The sequence below is a fragment of the Oncorhynchus gorbuscha genome, linkage group LG01, assembly GCF_021184085.1.
Source record: "Oncorhynchus gorbuscha isolate QuinsamMale2020 ecotype Even-year linkage group LG01, OgorEven_v1.0, whole genome shotgun sequence".
Lineage (NCBI taxonomy): Eukaryota > Metazoa > Chordata > Actinopteri > Salmoniformes > Salmonidae > Oncorhynchus > Oncorhynchus gorbuscha.
Genome location: NC_060173.1, coordinates 5023538 through 5042451, shown reverse-complemented (window position 1 = coordinate 5042451; position 18914 = coordinate 5023538). Strand labels below are relative to the sequence as shown.

General features: G+C 47.6%; 1 protein-coding gene across 1 annotated transcript in view; it reads left to right on the top strand.

Moving 5' to 3' along the window:
• The window catches only part of LOC124031608 (dual oxidase 2-like), a 64472-nt gene that overhangs the window by 17455 nt on the left and 28103 nt on the right, over positions 1 to 18914 (top strand). Inside the window, 7 exon segments of the mRNA XM_046343072.1 lie at positions 2856 to 3028; positions 3611 to 3786; positions 4069 to 4187; positions 5034 to 5174; positions 5593 to 5706; positions 13753 to 13955; positions 14401 to 14586. Coding sequence (XP_046199028.1) covers positions 2856 to 3028; positions 3611 to 3786; positions 4069 to 4187; positions 5034 to 5174; positions 5593 to 5706; positions 13753 to 13955; positions 14401 to 14586 — 1112 coding nt within the window.

Here is an 18914-nt window from a genome sequence, read left to right as displayed (position 1 = left end):
GGAAAGAAGGAGGCAGAGAGGAAAGAGTCAAAGGTAGACGTGGGGAGGTTAAAGTCGCCCAGAACTGTGAGAGGTGAGCCGTCCTCAGGAAAGGAGCTTATCAAGGCATCAAGCTCATTGATGAACTCTCCGAGGAACCTGGAGGGCGATAAATGATAAGGATGTTAAGCTTGAAAGGGCTAGTAACTGTGACAGCATGGAATTCAAAGGAGGCGATAGACAGATGGGTAAGGGAGAAAGAGAGAATGACCACTTGGGAGAGATGAGGATCCCGGTGCCACCACCCCGCTGACCAGACGCTCTCGGGGTGTGCGAGAACACGTGGGCGGACGAAGAGAGCAGTAGGAGTAGCAGTGTTGTCTGTGGTGATCCATGTTTCCGTCAGTGCCAAGAAGTCGAGGGACTGGAGGGAGGCATAGGCTGAGATGAACTCTGCCTTGTTGACCGCAGATTGGCAGTTCCAGAGGCTACCGGAGACCTGGAACTCCACGTGGGTCGTGCGCTGGGACCACCAGAGTAGGGTGGCCGCGGCCACGCGGTGAGGAGCGTTTGTATGGTCTGTGCAGAGAGGAGAGAACAGGGATAAACAGACACATAGTTGACAGGCTACAGAAGAGGCTACGCTAATGCAAAGGAGATTGGAATGACAAGTGGACTACACGTCTCGAATGTTCAGAAAGTTAAGCTACGTAGCAAGAATCTTATTGACTAAAATGATTAAAATGATACAGTACTGCTGAAGTAGGCCAGCTGGCAGTGGGTGCGTTGTTGACACTACACTAATCAAGTCATTCCGTTGAGTGTAATAGTTCTGCAGTGTTGCTATTCGGGGGCTAGCAGGCTAGCTAGCAGTGTTGTTTACGTTACGTTGCGTTAAAAGAACGACAATAGATGGCTAGCGAACCTAGAAAATCGCTCTAGACTACACAATTATCTTTGATACAAAGACGGCTATGTAGCTAGCTAAGTAGCTAGCTACGATCAAACAAATCAAACCGTTGTACTGTAATGAAATGAAGTGAAAATGTGATACAACCTGTGAATGCGACCGGGTAGTTGAGTTCTATACAGAAGACGTTGGCTAGCTGTTGGCTAGCTAGCAGAGTCACCTACGTTAAGGACGACAAATAGCTGGCTAGCTAACCTCGGTAAATTAAGATAATCACTCTAAGACTACACACTCTAAACCTAAACAACACAATTATCTTGGATACGATGATACGATGATACGAAGACAGCAAAGACAGCTATGTAGGTAGCTAACACTAAACTAATCAAGTCGTTCAGTTGAGTGTAAGAGTTTCTCAGTGCAGCTAATCAGTGGACGTTAGCTAGCTGGCTAGTGAAGACTACGTTAGGACGGCGAAATACGATAATTACGCAATTATCTTTGATACAAAGACGGCTATGTAGCTAGCTGAGAAGAAATTGCTAAGATAAGACAAATCAAACCGAGATATAATGAAAAAGTTAAAAAGTTATACTACCCGTTGGAGCGACGTGCAGATGCGTGCAGATGCGACCACTCGCTCCAACCGGAACCGGAACAGGTCTACTAATACAACAGGTGTAGTAGACCTTACAGTGAAATGCTGAATACAACAGGTGTAGTAGACCTCACAGTGAAATGCTGAATACAACAGGTGTAGTAGACCTCACAGTGAAATGCTGAATACAACAGGTGTAGTAGACCTCACAGTGAAATGCTGAATACAACAGGTGTAGTAGACCTCACAGTGAAATGCTGAATACAACAGGTGTAGTAGACCTCACAGTGAAATGCTGAATACAACAGGTGTAGTAGACCTCACAGTGAAATGCTGAATACAACAGGTGTAGTAGACCTCACAGTGAAATGCTGAATACAACAGGTGTAGTAGACCTTACAGTGAAATGCTGAATACAACAGGTGTAGTAGACCTTACAGTGAAATGCTGAATACAACAGGTGTAGTAGACCTCACAGTGAAATGCTGAATACAACAGGTGTAGTAGACCCCACAGTGAAATGCTGAATACAACAGGTGTAGTAGACCTCACAGTGAAATGCTGAATACAACAGGTGTAGTAGACCTCACAGTGAAATGCTGAATACAACAGGTGTAGTAGACCTCACAGTGAAATGCTGAATACAACAGGTGTAGTAGACCTCACAGTGAAATGCTGAATACAACAGGTGTAGTAGACCTCACAGTGAAATGCTGAATACAACAGGTGTAGTAGACCTCACAGTGAAATGCTGAATACAACAGGTGTAGTAGACCTCACAGTGAAATGCTGAATACAACAGGTGTAGTAGACCTCACAGTGAAATGCTGAATACAACAGGTCTAGTAGACCTTACAGTGAAATGCTGAATACAACAGGTGTAGTAGACCTTACAGTGAAATGCTGAATACAACAGGTGTAGTAGACCTCACAGTGAAATGCTGAATACAACAGGTGTAGTAGACCCCACAGTGAAATGCTGAATACAACAGGTGTAGTAGACCTCACAGTGAAATGCTGAATACAACAGGTGTAGTAGACCTCACAGTGAAATGCTGAATACAACAGGTGTAGTAGACCTCACAGTGAAATGCTGAATACAACAGGTGTAGTAGACCTCACAGTGAAATGCTGAATACAACAGGTGTAGTAGACCTCACAGTGAAATGCTGAATACAACAGGTGTAGTAGACCTCACAGTGAAATGCTGAATACAACAGGTGTAGTAGACCTTACAGTGAAATGCTTACTTACAAAGCCCCTTAACCAACAATGCCATTTTAAGAATTTATTTGTATTTTTTATATAAAATAACATAAATAAAAGTAATAAATATTGATGTATATTGGTGGGCCTTCTCCCCACTAGATTATATGTACGGGCCTCTGCGTTTCTCGCGGTCGGACTTGGTGGCTCTGACGGTGCAGAGAGGCCGGGACTTTGGCTTGCCCAGCTACAACCAGGTCAGAGAGGGGCTGGGCCTGGCCCCTGTGGGGAGTTGGGGAGACGTAAACCCTCAGCTCAACACCACCAACCCACAGGTACTATCAGAACTTATTATGCAATGCTCATGAATGTTTTCTGTATGGGTTATTAACGTGTTTACGTAAGTCTATACAGTACGTGCTGTTAATTAAACTACTGGTCTGAGACCAGTCAGAGCCCCAGGGAGGGGATTAAACTACTGGTCTGAGACCAGTCAGAGCCCCAGGGAGGGGATTAAACTACTGGTCTGAGACCAGTTAGAGCCACAGGGAGGGGATTAAACTACTGGTCTGAGACCAGTCAGAGCCCCAGGGAGGGGATTAAACTACTGGTCTGAGACCAGTCAGAGCCCCAGGGAGGGGATTAAACTACTGGTCTGAGACCAGTCAGAGCCCCAGGGAGGGGATTAAACTACTGGTCTGAGATCAGTTAGAGCCCCAGGGAGGGGATTAAACTACTGGTCTGAGACCAGTCAGAGCCCCAGGGAGGGGATTAAACTACTGGTCTGAGACCAGTCAGAGCCCCAGGGAGGGGATTAAACTAACACATGGACAGAATCAGGATGAACTTGTCCTATTGCTGTGATGCAGTGAATAACCTACCCTCTCTATTCTGTCTCTACCTTACTGGATGTATAGCTATTCAGGGACCTTGCAGACCTGTACCATGGGGACATTTCTAAACTGGAGCTGTTTCCTGGAGGTCTCCTAGAGTCTGTGGACGGTCCTGGTCAGGTCTTCACCACTATCATACGGGACCAGTTTAACCGCATCAGGAATGGAGACCGCTTCTGGTTCGAGAACACACAGAACGGGTAGGAAGAAAGTCAAATACGGTAATCGTATGAATCTGTTTCCGTTAGTTGAACCTCTATTTCCTGGCTTTCTCGCGTTTCGCTCGGAAGCTTGGACGGATACCTGTGAGAACGTAAGCCACGAATGAAATAAACAATAGCCTGGTGTTGAACTCGACCTTTGAACTGAGGAAACACAAGACTAATGTCTGTTATGTGATCAGCTTTGATTCACTGTTTCGGGTGACGTTATATCATAACAGTTCCAGTCGATCTGACAACTCCTTCTGGTTGTTCCTCAAGTCTGTTCACAGCTGAAGAGCTGCAGGCCATTCGCAACACAACCTTTCATGACGTCATTACAGCGGTCACCGGCGCGGAGGCTGAGGACATACAGAGAAGAGTCTTCTTCTGGAAGGATGGTAAAGATCATGTCCACTTTAAATGTATCATTTTTATACAAATAAGCAACGAAACCATAGTGTTCCCTGTAGCTCCAAAATGTTGACTGTAGTTGCTGCTGGTACAGTAACAAATCTCCTTGTGTCTGTCTGTCTGTCTGTCTGTCTGTCTGTCTGTCTGTCTGTCTGTCTGTCTGTCTGTCTGTCTGTCTGTCTGCCTGCCTGCCTGCCTGCCTGCCTGCCTGCCTGCCTGCCTGTCTGCCTGCCTGCCTGCCTGCCTGTCTGTCTGTCTGCCTGCCTGCCTGCCTGCCTGCCTGTCTGTCTGTCTGTCTGTCTGTCTGTCTGTCTGTCTGCCTGCCTGCCTGCCTGCCTGCCTGCCTGTCTGCCTGCCTGCCTGCCTGTCTGTCTGCCTGCCTGCCTGCCTGCCTGCCTGTCTGTCTGTCTGTCTGTCTGTCTGTCTGTCTGTCTGTCTGTCTGTCTGTCTGCCTGCCTGCCTGTCTGTCTGTCTGTCTGTCTGTCTGTCTGTCTGTCTGTCTGTCTGTCTGCCTGCCTGTCTGTCTGTCTGTCTGTCTGTCTGTCTGTCTGTCTGTCTGCCTGCCTGCCTGCCTGCCTGCCTGCCTGCCTGCCTGCCTGCCTGTCTGTCTGTCTGTCTGTCTGCCTGCCTGCCTGCCTGCCTGCCTGCCTGCCTGCCTGCCTGCCTGCCTGCCTGCCTGCCTGCCTGTCTGTCTGCCTGCCTGCCTGCCTGTCTGTCTGTCTGTCTGTCTGTCTGTCTGTCTGTCTGTCTGCCTGCCTGCCTGCCTGCCTGTCTGTCTGTCTGTCTGTCTGTCTGTCTGTCTGTCTGTCTGTCTGTCTGTCTGTCTGTCCCAGGTGACCCTTGTCCCCAGCCCTCTCAGGTCACGACCTCTGAGCTCCACCCCTGCACCAACGCCACCAAGCTCAACTACTTTGACGCGGGGAGTAAAGCTGGCTTCGGCATCCTAGTCATCTGCCTGTTCCTCTTTCCCGTTGGTCGGTATCCGATGTTAACCAATCAGAATCCACATTTTATAATAATAATATATAATAATAATTATATATGCCATTTAGCAGACGCTTTTATCCAAAGCGACTTACAGTCATGTGTGCATACATTCTACGTATGGGTGGTCCCGGGAATCAAACCCACTACCCTGGCGTTACAAGCGCCATGCTCTACCAACTGAGCTACAGAAGGACATGAGGTTATTAGTCTTATCCAGAGTGACTTGCGATCAGTTAATTTATTTAAAGTAGGTAAAACAACCAAATATCACATTTTTTGGACAGGGGAAAACAATAGCAAGTAAAACATTTTAAAATAGTAGATTTTGATACACAATCATTTCTACCATAGCCGTGGTGACCTTCCCTGAGTGATTCTCTGTTGACTACGTTGTTCCCCTACCAGTGAGCTTCCTCATGGCTCTTGTCGTGGCCCACTTCAGAAAGTCCAAGTTTAAGAAGTTCCAGAAGAGAGGAGGAGCTGACGACACAACGAAGGAACTCCCTGCTGGAATCACAGGTGTGTATCAGGTGATCGTGTTTGTGTGGTACTGTGTGATGTGTTAGGTACTGTGTGATGTGTTAGGTACTGTGTGATGTGTTAGGTACTGTGTGATGTGTTAGGTACCGTGTGATGTGTTAGGTACTGTGTGATGTGTTAGGTTAGGTACTGTGTGATGTGTTAGGTACTGTGTGATGTGTTAGGTACTGTGTGATGTGTTAGGTACCGTGTGATGTGTTAGGTACCGTGTGATGTGTTAGGTACTGTGTGATGTGTTAGGTACTGTGTGATGTGTTAGGTACCGTGTGATGTGTTAGGTACTGTGTGATGTGTTAGGTTAGGTACTGTGTGATGTGTTAGGTACTGTGTGATGTGTTAGGTACTGTGTGATGTGTTAGGTACTGTGTGATGTGTTAGGTACTGTGTGATGTGTTAGGTACTGTGTGATGTGTTAGGTACTGTGTGATGTGTTAGGTACTGTGTGATGTGTTAGGTTAGGTACTGTGTGATGTGTTAGGTACTGTGTGATGTGTTGTGTTAGGTACTGTGTGATGTGTTAGGTACTGTGTGATGTGTTAGGTACTGTGTGATGTGTTAGGTTAGGTACTGTGTGATGTGTTAGTGTTAGGTACTGTGTGATGTGTTAGGTACTGTGTGATGTGTTAGGTACTGTGTGATGTGTTAGGTACTGTGTGATGTGTTAGGTACTGTGTGATGTGTTAGGTACCGTGTGATGTGTTAGGTACTGTGTGATGTGTTAGGTACTGTGTGATGTGTTAGGTACTGTGTGATGTGTTAGGTACTGTGTGATGTGTTAGGTACTGTGTGATGTGTTAGGTACTGTGTGATGTGTTAGGTACTGTGTGATGTGTTAGGTACTGTGTGATGTGTTAGGTACTGTGTGATGTGTTAGGTACTGTGTGATGTGTTAGGTACTGTGTGATGTGTTAGGTACTGTGTGATGTGTTAGGTACTGTGTGATGTGTTAGGTTAGGTACTGTGTGATGTGTTAGGTACTGTGTGATGTGTTAGGTTAGGTGTGTGATGTGTTAGGTACTGTGTGATGTGTTAGGTACTGTGTGATGTGTTAGGTACTGTGTGATGTGTTAGGTACCGTGTGATGTGTTAGGTACTGTGTGATGTGTTAGGTACTGTGTGATGTGTTAGGTACTGTGTGATGTGTTAGGTACTGTGTGATGTGTTAGGTACTGTGTGATGTGTTAGGTGTTGATGGTTAGGTACTGTGTGTGTGATGTGTTAGGTACTGTGTGATGTGTTAGGTACTGTGTGATGTACTGTGTGATGTGTTAGGTACTGTGTGATGTGTTGTTAGGTACTGTGTGATGTGTTAGGTACTGTGTGATGTGTTAGGTACTGTGTGATGTGTTAGGTACTGTGTGATGTGTTAGGTACTGTGTGATGTGTTAGGTACTGTGTGATGTGTTAGGTACTGTGTGATGTGTTAGGTTAGGTACTGTGTGATGTGTTAGGTACTGTGTGATGTGTTAGGTACTGTGTGATGTGTTAGGTACTGTGTGATGTGTTAGGTACTGTGTGATGTGTTAGGTACTGTGTGATGTGTTAGGTACTGTGTGATGTGTTAGGTACTGTGTGATGTGTTAGGTACTGTGTGATGTGTTAGGTACTGTGTGATGTGTTAGGTACTGTGTGATGTGTTAGGTTAGGTACTGTGTGATGTGTTAGGTACTGTGTGATGTGTTAGGTACCGTTGATGTGTTAGGTACTGTGTGATGTGTTAGGTACTGTGTGATGTGTTAGGTTAGGTACTGTGTGATGTGTTAGGTACTGTGTGATGTGTGATGTGTTAGGTACTGTGTGATGTGTTAGGTACTGTGATGTGTTAGGTACTGTGTGATGTGTTAGGTACTGTGTTGATGTGTGATGGTTAGGTACTGTGTGATGTGTTAGGTACTGTGTGTGTGATGTGTGATGTGTTAGGTACTGTGTGATGTGTTAGGTACTGTGTGATGTGTTAGGTACTGTGTGATGTGTTAGGTACTGTGTGATGTGTTAGGTACTGTGTGATGTGTTAGGTACTGTGTGATGTGTTAGGTACTGTGTGATGTGTTAGGTACTGTGTGATGTTAGGTACTGTGTGATGTGTTAGGTTAGGTACTGTGTGATGTGTTAGGTACCGTGTGATGTGTTAGGTACTGTGTGATGTGTTAGGTACTGTGTGATGTGTTAGGTACTGTGTGATGTGTTAGGTACTGTGTGATGTGTTAGGTTAGGTACTGTGTGATGTGTTAGGTACTGTGTGATGTGTTAGGTACTGTGTGATGTGTTAGGTACTGTGTGATGTGTTAGGTTAGGTACTGTGTGATGTGTTAGGTACTGTGTGATGTGTTAGGTACTGTGTGATGTGTTAGGTACTGTGTGATGTGTTAGGTACTGTGTGATGTGTTAGGTACTGTGTGATGTGTTAGGTACTGTGTGATGTGTTAGGTACTGTGTGATGTGTTAGGTACTGTGTGATGTGTTAGGTACTGTGTGATGTGTTAGGTACTGTGTGATGTGTTAGGTTAGGTACTGTGTGATGTGTTAGGTACTGTGTGATGTTGAGGTTAGGTACTGTGTGATGTGTTAGGTACTGTGTGATGTGTTAGGTACTGTGTGATGTGTTAGGTACTGTGTGATGTGTTAGGTACTGTGTGATGTGTTAGGTACTGTGTGATGTGTTAGGTACTGTGTGATGTGTTAGGTACTGTGTGATGTGTTAGGTACTGTGTGATGTGTTAGGTTAGGTACTGTGTGATGTGTTAGGTTAGGTACTGTGTGATGTGTTAGGTACTGTGTGATGTGTTAGGTACTGTGTGATGTGTTAGGTACTGTGTGATGTGTTAGGTTAGGTACTGTGTGATGTGTTAGGTACTGTGTGATGTGTTAGGTACTGTGTGATGTGTTAGGTACTGTGTGATGTGTTAGGTACTGTGTGATGTGTTAGGTACTGTGTGATGTGTTAGGTAGGTACTGTGTGATGTGTTAGGTACTGATGTGTTAGGTACTGTGTGTTAGGTACTGTGTGATGTGTTAGGTACTGTGTGATGTGTTAGGTACTGTGTGATGTGTTAGGTACTGTGTGATGTGTTAGGTACTGTGTGATGTGTTAGGTACTGTGTGATGTGTTAGGTACTGTGTGATGTGTTAGGTACTGTGTGATGTGTTAGGTACTGTGTGATGTGTTAGGTACTGTGTGATGGTTAGGTACTGTGTGATGTGTTAGGTACTGTGTGATGTGTTGTGTTAGGTACTGTGTGATGTGTTAGGTACTGTGTGATGTGTTAGGTACTGTGTGACTGTGTGTTAGGTTAGGTACTGTGTGATGTGTTAGGTACTGTGTGATGTGTAGGTGTGTTAGGTACTGTGTGATGTGTTAGGTACTGTGTGATGTGTTAGGTACTGTGTGATGTGTTAGGTACTGTGTGATGTGTTAGGTACTGTGTGATCTCTTAGGTCCACTCTCTCCTCTCCATCTCTCCTCATCTCCTCCTGTTAGGTACTGTGTGATGTGTTAGGTACTGTGTGATGTGTTAGGTACTCTGTGATGTGTTAGGTACTGTCCATGTCCATCTCTCCTCTCTGGTTAGGTACTGTGTGATGTGTTAGGTACTGTGTGATGTCCATCTCTACTCTGTCTGTCCTAGGTACCGTGTGATGTGTTAGGTACTGTGTCTCCATCTTAGGTACTGTGTGATGTGTTAGGTACTGTGTGATGTGTTGGTCTCCTCTCCATCTCTCTTTAGGTACTGTGTGATGTGTTAGGTACTGTGTGATGTGTTAGGTACTGTGTGATGTGTTAGGTTGATGGTACTGTGTGATGTGTTAGGTACTGTGTGATGTGTTAGGTACTGTGTGATGTGTTAGGTACTGTGTGATGTGTTAGGTACTGTGTGATGTGTTAGGTACTGTGTGATGTGTGTGATGTGGTTAGGTACTGTGTGATGTGTTAGGTACTGTGTGATGTGTTGTGTTAGGTACTGTGTGATGTGTTAGGTACTGTGTGATGTGTTAGGTACTGTGTGATGTGTTAGGTTAGGTACTGTGTGATGTGTTAGGTACTGTGTGATGTGTTGTGTTAGGTACTGTGTGATGTGTTAGGTACTGTGTGATGTGTTAGGTACTGTGTGATGTGTTAGGTACTGTGTGATGTGTTAGGTACTGTGTGATGTGTTAGGTACTGTGTGATGTGTTAGGTACTGTGTGATGTGTTAGGTACTGTGTGATGTGTTAGGTACTGTGTGATGTGTTAGGTACTGTGTGATGTGTTAGGTACTGTGTGATGTGTTAGGTACTGTGTGATGTGTTAGGTACTGTGTGATGTGTCAGGTTAGGTACTGTGTGATGTGTTAGGTACTGTGTGATGTGTCAGGTTAGGTACTGTGTGATGTGTTAGGTTAGGTACTGTGTGATGTGTTAGGTACCGTGTGATGTGTTAGGTACTGTGTGATGTGTTAGGTACTGTGTGATGTGTTAGGTACTGTGTGATGTGTTAGGTACTGTGTGATGTGTTAGGTTTAGGTACTGTGTGATGTGTTAGGTACTGTGTGATGTGTTAGGTACTGTGTGATGTGTTAGGTACTGTGTGATGTGTTAGGTTAGGTACCGTGTGATGTGTTAGGTACTGTGTGATGTGTTAGGTACTGTGTGATGTGTTAGGTACTGTGTGATGTGTTAGGTACTGTGTGATGTGTTAGGTACTGTGTGATGTGTTAGGTACTGTGTGATGTGTTAGGTACTGTGTGATGTGTCAGGTTAGGTACTGTGTGATGTGTTAGGTACTGTGTGATGTGTTAGGTACTGTGTGATGTGTTAGGTACTGTGTGATGTGTTAGGTACTGTGTGATGTGTTAGGTACTGTGTGATGTGTTAGGTTAGGTACTGTGTGATGTGTTAGGTCAGGTACTGTGTGATGTGTTAGGTACTGTGTGATGTGTTAGGTACTGTGTGATGTGTTAGGTACTGTGTGATGTGTTAGGTTAGGTACTGTGTGATGTGTTAGGTACTGTGTGATGTGTCAGGTACTGTGTGATGTGTTAGGTACTGTGTGATGTGTTAGGTTAGGTACTGTGTGATGTGTTAGGTACTGTGTGATGTGTCAGGTACTGTGTGATGTGTTAGGTACTGTGTGATGTGTCAGGTACTGTGTGATGTGTTAGGTTAGGTACTGTGTGATGTGTTAGGTACTGTGTGATGTGTTAGGTTAGGTACTGTGTGATGTGTTAGGTACTGTGTGATGTGTCAGGTTAGGTACTGTGTGATGTGTTAGGTACTGTGTGATGTGTTAGGTACTGTGTGATGTACTGTTGATGGTTAGGTACTGTGTGATGTGTTAGGTTAGGTACTGTGTGATGTGTTAGGTACTGTGTGATGTGTTAGGTACTGTGTGATGTGTTAGGTACTGTGTGATGTGTCAGGTTAGGTACTGTGTGATGTGTTAGGTACTGTGTGATGTGTTAGGTACTGTGTGATGTGTTAGGTACTGTGTGATGTGTTAGGTACTGTGTGATGTGTTAGGTACTGTGTGAGGTTAGGTACTGTGTGATGTGTTAGGTACTGTGTGACTGTGTGATGTGTTAGGTACTGTGTGATGTGTTAGGTACTGTGTGATGTGTTAGGTACTGTGTGATGTGTTAGGTACTGTGTGATGTGTCTCTCTTCTCTTCCTTCTCTCCATCTCTCCTCTCCATCTCTCCTCTCCATCTCTCCTCTCCATCTCTCCTCTCCATCTCTCCTCTCCATCTCTCCTCTCCATCTCTCCTCTCCATCTCTCCTCTCCATCTCTCCTCTCCATCTCTCCTCTCCATCTCTCCTCTCCGTCTCTCCTCTCCATCTCTCCTCTCTGTTTCTCCTCTCTGTCTCTCCTCTCCATCTCTCCTCTCCGTCTCTCCTCTCCATCTCTCCTCTCCATCTCTCCTCTCCATCTCTCCTCTCCGTCTCTCCTCTCCATCTCTCCTCTCTGTTTCTCCTCTCTGTCTCTCCTCTATGTCTCTCCTCTCCGTCTCTCCTCTCCATCTCTCTTCTCTGTCTCTCCTCTCCATCTCTCCTCTCTGTCTCTCCTCTCCGTCTCTCCTCTCTGTCTCTCCTCTCTGTCTCTCCTCTCCGTCTCTCCTCTCCGTCTCTGCTCTCCGTCTCTCTTCTCTGTCTCTCCTCTCCATCTCTCCTCTCTTCCTTCTCTCCATCTCTCCTCTCCTCCTCTCCTCTCTGTCTCTCCTCTCTGTCTCTCCTCTCCATCTCTCCTCTCTGTCTCTCCTCTCCATCTCTCCTCTCTATCTCTCCTCTCCGTCTCTCCTGTCTGTCTCTCCTCTCCATCTCTCCTCTCCGTCTCTCCTCTCCGTCTCTCCTCTCCATCTCTCCTCTCCGTCTCTCCTCTCCGTCTCTCCTCTCTGTCTCTCCTCTCCATCTCTCCTCTCTATCTCTCCTCTCCGTCTCTCCTCTCTGTCTCTCCTCTCCATCTCTCATCTCTGTCTCTCCTCTCCATCTCTCCTCTCTGTCTCTCTTCTCCGTCTCTCCTCTCTGTCTCTCCTCTCCATCTCTCCTCTCTGTCTCTCCTCTCCTGTCAGGTACTGTGTGATGTGTTAGGTACTGTGTGATGTGTTAGGTACTGTGTGATGTGTTAGGTTAGGTACTGTGTGATGTGTCTCTCCTCTCTTCCTTCTCTCCGTCTCTCCTCTCCGTCTCTCCTCTCCGTCTCTCCTCTCCATCTCTCCTCTCCGTCTCTCCTCTCCATCTCTCCTCTCCATCTCTCCTCTCCATCTCTCCTCTCCGTCTCTCCTCTCCATCTCTCCTCTCCGTCTCTCCTCTCTGTCTCTCCTCTCCATCTCTCCTCTCCGTCTCTCCTCTCCGTCTCTCCTCTCCATCTCTCCTCTCCGTCTCTCCTCTCCGTCTCTCCTCTCTGTCTCTCCTCTCCATCTCTCCTCTCTATCTCTCCTCTCCGTCTCTCCTCTCTGTCTCTCCTCTCCATCTCTCTTCTCTGTCTCTCCTCTCCTGTCAGGTACTGTGTGATGTGTTAGGTACTGTGTGATGTGTTAGGTACTGTGTGATGTGTTAGGTACTGTGTGATGTGTTAGGTACTGTGTGATGTGTTAGGTACTGTGTGATGTGTTAGGTACTGTGTGATGTGTTAGGTTAGGTACCGTGTGATGTGTCAGGTTAGGTACTGTGTGATGTGTTAGGTACTGTGTGATGTGTTAGGTACTGTGTGATGTGTTAGGTACTGTGTGATGTGTTAGGTTAGGTACTGTGTGATGTGTTAGGTACTGTGTGATGTGTTAGGTACTGTGTGATGTGTTAGGTTAGGTACTGTGTGATGTGTTAGGTACCGTGTGATGTGTTAGGTTAGGTACTGTGTGATGTGTTAGGTACTGTGTGATGTGTTAGGTACTGTGTGATGTGTTAGGTTAGGTACTGTGTGATGTGTTAGGTACCGTGTGATGTGTTAGGTACTGTGTGATGTGTTAGGTTAGGTACTGTGTGATGTGTTAGGTACCGTGTGATGTGTTAGGTTAGGTACTGTGTGATGTGTTAGGTACTGTGTGATGTGTTAGGTACTGTGTGATGTGTTAGGTTAGGTACTGTGTGATGTGTTAGGTACCGTGTGATGTGTTAGGTACTGTGTGATGTGTTAGGTACCGTGTGATGTGTTAGGTACTGTGTGATGTGTTAGGTACTGTGTGATGTGTTAGGTACTGTGTGATGTGTCTCTCCTCTCTTCCTTCTCTCTGTCTCTCCATCTCTCCTCTCTGTCTCTCCTCTCCATCTCTCTTCTCTGTCTCTCCTCTCCGTCTCTCCTCTCTGTCTCTCCTCTCCATCTCTCCTCTCTGTCTCTCCTCTCCGTCTCTCCTCTCTGTCTCTCCTCTCCATCTCTCCTCTCTGTCTCTCCTCTCCATCTCTCCTCTCTGTCTCTCCTCTCCGTCTCTTCTCTCTGTCTCTCCTCTCCATCTCTCCTCTCTGTCTCTCCTCTCCATCTCTCCTCTCTGTCTCTCCTCTCCGTCTCTCCTCTCTGTCTCTCATCTCTTCTCTGCATCTTTCCTCTTCTCTTTCCAGCCTGTGAGTGGCAGGGCCCTAAGAAGCCCTTACGTCCAGTCAATCTGTTCGTGGATGATAAGAGGAGACTGCAGGTGTTTGACCAGTCTGGACCCACTCAACGGTCACTCAGCCTTGGTTCCCAGACCCACCTGGACGTCCTGCTGTCCAGTGACTATTACTGCAGGGCTCTGCTGATGAAAGTACCCAAAGAGTATGATCTGGTGAGTGATTAACAGGGGACAAATAAGAAAGAGCATGGGATAGAGAGAGAGAGAGAGATAGGGGTGGAACGAGAGAGAGAGAGAGATAGGGAGGTGGAAAGAGAGAGAGAGAGAGGGAGAGAGAGAGAGAGAGTGGGATAGGGAGAGAGAGAGAGAGAGATAGGGTGTGGAAAGAGAGAGAGAGATAGGGGGGTGGAAAGAGAGAGAGAGAGAGAGAGAGAGAGAGAGAGAGAGAGAGAGAGAGAGAGAGAGGAGAGGGAGGGAGGGAGAGAGGGAGATAGGGGTGGAAAGAGAGAGAGAGAGAGAGATAGGGAGGTGGAAAGAGAGAGAGAGAGAGGGAGGGGGAGAGGGAGACAGAGAGAGAGAGAAAGAGAGAGAGAGAAAGAGAGAGAGAGAGAGTGTGTATGTATGTGTTTAAACTCTGTTTGTTGTGGTCTGTCTCCAGGTGCTGTACTTTGAGGACGAGGGCCAGCGTGGAGAGTTTGTCCGGTATCTTCGCTCTGAGGTGACAGATGACGGACAGGAGCTGGCGGTGAGGGACATGACAGAGAAGGAGCTACTGAGAGAGGCAGTGACCAGAGACCAGAGGACTCAGATAGTTGAGACCTTCATCAGGAGTGCCTTTGCCAAGGTACTGTAATATGGTGATTTAGGAGACGTTTTACTGTAATATGGTGATTTAGGAGACGCTTTACTGTAATATGGTGATTTAGGAGAGGACGTTTTACTGTAATATGGTGATTTAGGAGACGCTTTACTGTAATATGGTGATTTAGGAGACGCTTTACTGTAATATGGTGATTTAGGACACGCTTTACTGTAATATGGTGATTTAGGAGGCGCTTTACTGTAATTTGGTGATTTAGGAGACGCTTTACTGTAATTTGGTGATTTAGGACACGCTTTACTGTAATATGGTGATTTAGGAGACATTTTACTGTAATATGGTGATTTAGGAGACATTTTACTGTAATATGGTGATTTAGGAGATGATTTACTGTAATATGGTGATTTAGGAGATGATTTACTGTAATATGGTGATTTAGGAGATGATTTACTGTAATATGGTGATTTAGGAGATGATTTACTGTAATATGGTGATTTAAATCAAATCAAATCAAATTTATTTATATAGCCCTTCGTACATCAGCTGATATCTCAAAGTGCTGTACAGAAACCCAGCCTAAAACCCCAAACAGCAAACAAAAATTTAGGAGATGATTTACTGTAATATGGTGATTTAGGAGATGAGTGCTCAGTACGGATAGACACAGACCTTCTGTACCACCCTGGTGCTCAGTACGGATAGACACAGACCTTCTGTACCACCCTGGTGCTCAGTACGGATAGACACAGACCTTCTGTACCACCCTGGTGCTCAGTACGGATAGACACAGACCTTCTGTACCACCCTGGTGCTCAGTACGGATAGACACAGACCTTCTGTACCACCCTGGTGCTCAGTACGGATAGACACAGACCTTCTGTACCACCCTGGTGCTCAGTACGGATAGACACAGACCTTCTGTACCACCCTGGTGCTCAGTACGGATAGACACAGACCTTCTGTACCACCCTGGTGCTCAGTACGGATAGACACAGACCTTCTGTACCACCCTGGTGCTCGGTACGGATAGACACAGACCTTCTGTACCACCCTGGTGCTCGGTACGGATAGACACAGACCTTCTGTACCACCCTGGTGCTCGGTACGGATAGACACAGACCTTCTGTACCACCCTGGTGCTCGGTACAGATAGACACAGACCTTCTGTACCACGCTGGTGCTCAGTACGGATAGACACAGACCTTCTGTACCACCCTGGTGCTCAGTACGGACAGACACAGACCTTCTGTACCACCCTGGTGCTCAGTACGGATAGACACAGACCTTCTGTACCACCCTGGTGCTCAGTACGGATAGACACAGACCTTCTGTACCACCCTGGTGCTCAGTACGGATAGACACAGACCTTCTGTACCACCCTGGTGCTCAGTACGGATAGACACAGACCTTCTGTACCACCCTGGTGCTCAGTACGGATAGACACAGACCTTCTGTACCACCCTGGTGCTCAGTACGGATAGACACAGACCTTCTGTACCACCCTGGTGCTCAGTACGGATAGACACAGACCTTCTGTACCACCCTGGTGCTCAGTACGGATAGACACAGACCTTCTGTACCACCCTGGTGCTCAGTACGGATAGACACAGACCTTCTGTACCACCCTGGTGCTCAGTACGGATAGACAAAGACCTTCTGTACCACCCTGGTGCTCAGTACGGATAGACACAGACCTTCTGTACCACCCTGGTGCTCAGTACGGATAGACACAGACCTTCTGTACCACCCTGGTGCTCAGTACGGATAGACACAGACCTTCTGTACCACCCTGGTGCTCAGTACGGATAGACACAGACCTTCTGTACCACCCTGGTGCTCAGTACGGATAGACACAGACCTTCTGTACCACGGTACAGATAGACACAGACCTTCTGTACCACCCTGGTGCTCGGTACGGATAGACACAGACCTTCTGTACCACCCTGGTGCTCGGTACAGATAGACACAGACCTTCTGTACCACGCTGGTGCTCAGTACGGATAGACACAGACCTTCTGTACCACCCTGGTGCTCAGTACGGACAGACACAGACCTTCTGTACCACCCTGGTGCTCAGTACGGACAGACACAGACCTTCTGTACCACCCTGGTGCTCAGTACGGATAGACACAGACCTTCTGTACCATCCTGGTGCTCAGTACGGATAGACACAGACCTTCTGTACCACCCTGGTGCTCAGTACGGATAGACACAGACCTTCTGTACCACCCTGGTGCTCAGTACGGATAGACACAGACCTTCTGTACCACCCTGGTGCTCAGTATGGATAGACACAGACCTTCTGTACCACCCTGGTGCTCAGTACGGATAGACACAGACCTTCTGTACCACCCTGGTGCTCAGTACGGATAGACACAGACCTTCTGTACCACCCTGGTGCTCGGTACGGATAGACATAGACCTTCTGTACCACCCTGGTGCTCAGTACGGATAGACATAGACCTTCTGTACCACCCTGGTGCTCAGTACGGACAGACACAGACCTTCTGTACCACCCTGGTGCTCAGTACGGATAGACACAGACCTTCTGTACCACCCTGGTGCTCAGTACGGATAGACACAGACCTTCTGTACCACCCTGGTGCTCAGTACGGATAGACACAGACCTTCTGTACCACCCTGGTGCTCGGTACGGATAGACACAGACCTTCTGTACCACCCTGGTGCTCAGTACGGATAGACACATACCTTCTGTACCACCCTGGTGCTCAGTACGGACAGACACAGACCTTCTGTACCACCCTGGTGCTCAGTACGGACAGACACAGACCTTCTGTACCACCCTGGTGCTCAGTACGGATAGACACAGACCTTCTGTACCACCCTGGTGCTCAGTACGGATAGACCTTCTGTACCACCCTGGTGCTCAGTACGGATAGACACAGACCTTCTGTACCACCCTGGTGCTCAGTACGGACAGACACAGACCTTCTGTACCACCCTGGTGCTCAGTACGGATAGACACAGACCTTCTGTACCACCCTGGTGCTCAGTACGGACAGACCTTCTGTACCACCCTGGTGCTCAGTACGGATAGACACAGACCTTCTGTACCACCCTGGTGCTCAGTACGGACAGACCTTCTGTACCACCCTGGTGCTCAGTACGGATAGACACAGACCTTCTGTACCACCCTGGTGCTCAGTACGGACAGACCTTCTGTACCACCCTGGTGATCAGTACGGACAGACCTTCTGTACCACCCTGGTGCTCAGTACGGACAGACCTTCTGTACCATCCTGGTGCTCGGTACGGACAGACCTTCTGTACCACCCTGGTGCTCAGTACGGACAGACCTTCTGTACCACCCTGGTGCTCGGTACGGACAGACCTTCTGTACCACCCTGGTGCTCAGTACGGACAGACCTTCTGTACCACCCTGGTGCTCAGTACGGATAGACACAGACCTTCTGTACCACCCTGGTGCTCAGTACGGACAGACACAGACCTTCTGTACCACCCTGGTGCTCAGTACGGACAGACCTTCTGTACCACCCTGGTGCTCAGTACGGACAGACCTTCTGTACCACCCTGGTGCTCTGACAGACCTTCTGTACCACCCTGGTGCTCAGTACGACAGACACAGACCTTCTGTACCACCCTGGTGCTCAGTACGGACAGACACAGACCTTCTGTACCACCCTGGTGCTCAGTACGGACAGACCTTCTGTACCACCCTGGTGCTCAGTACGGACAGACCTTCTGTACCACCCTGGTGCTCAGTACGGACAGACCTTCTGTACCACCCTGGTGCTGTACGGACAGACCCTGGTGCTCAGTACGGACAGACCTTCTGTACCACCCTGGTGCTCAGTACGGACAGACCTTCTGTACCACCCTGGTGCTCAGTACGGACAGACCTTCTGTACCACCCTGGTGCTCAGACCTTCTGTACCACCCTGGACAGACCTTCTGTACCACCCTGGTGCTCAGTACGGACAGACCTACTGTACCACCCTGGTGCTCAGTACGGACAGACCTTCTGTACCACCCTGGTGCTCAGTACGGATAGACCTACTGTACCACCCTGGTGCTCAGTACGGACAGACCTTCTGTACCACCCTGGTGCTCAGTACGGATAGACCTTCTGTACCACCCTGGTGCTCAGTACGGACAGACCTTCTGTACCACCCTGGTGCTCAGTACGGATAGACCTACTGTACCACCCTGGTGCTCAGTACGGACAGACCTTCTGTACCACCCTGGTGCTCAGTACGGACAGACCTACTGTACCACCCTGGTGCTCAGTACGGACAGACCTTCTGTACCACCCTGGTGCTCAGTACGGATAGACACAGACCTTCTGTACCACCCTGGTGCTCAGTACGGAC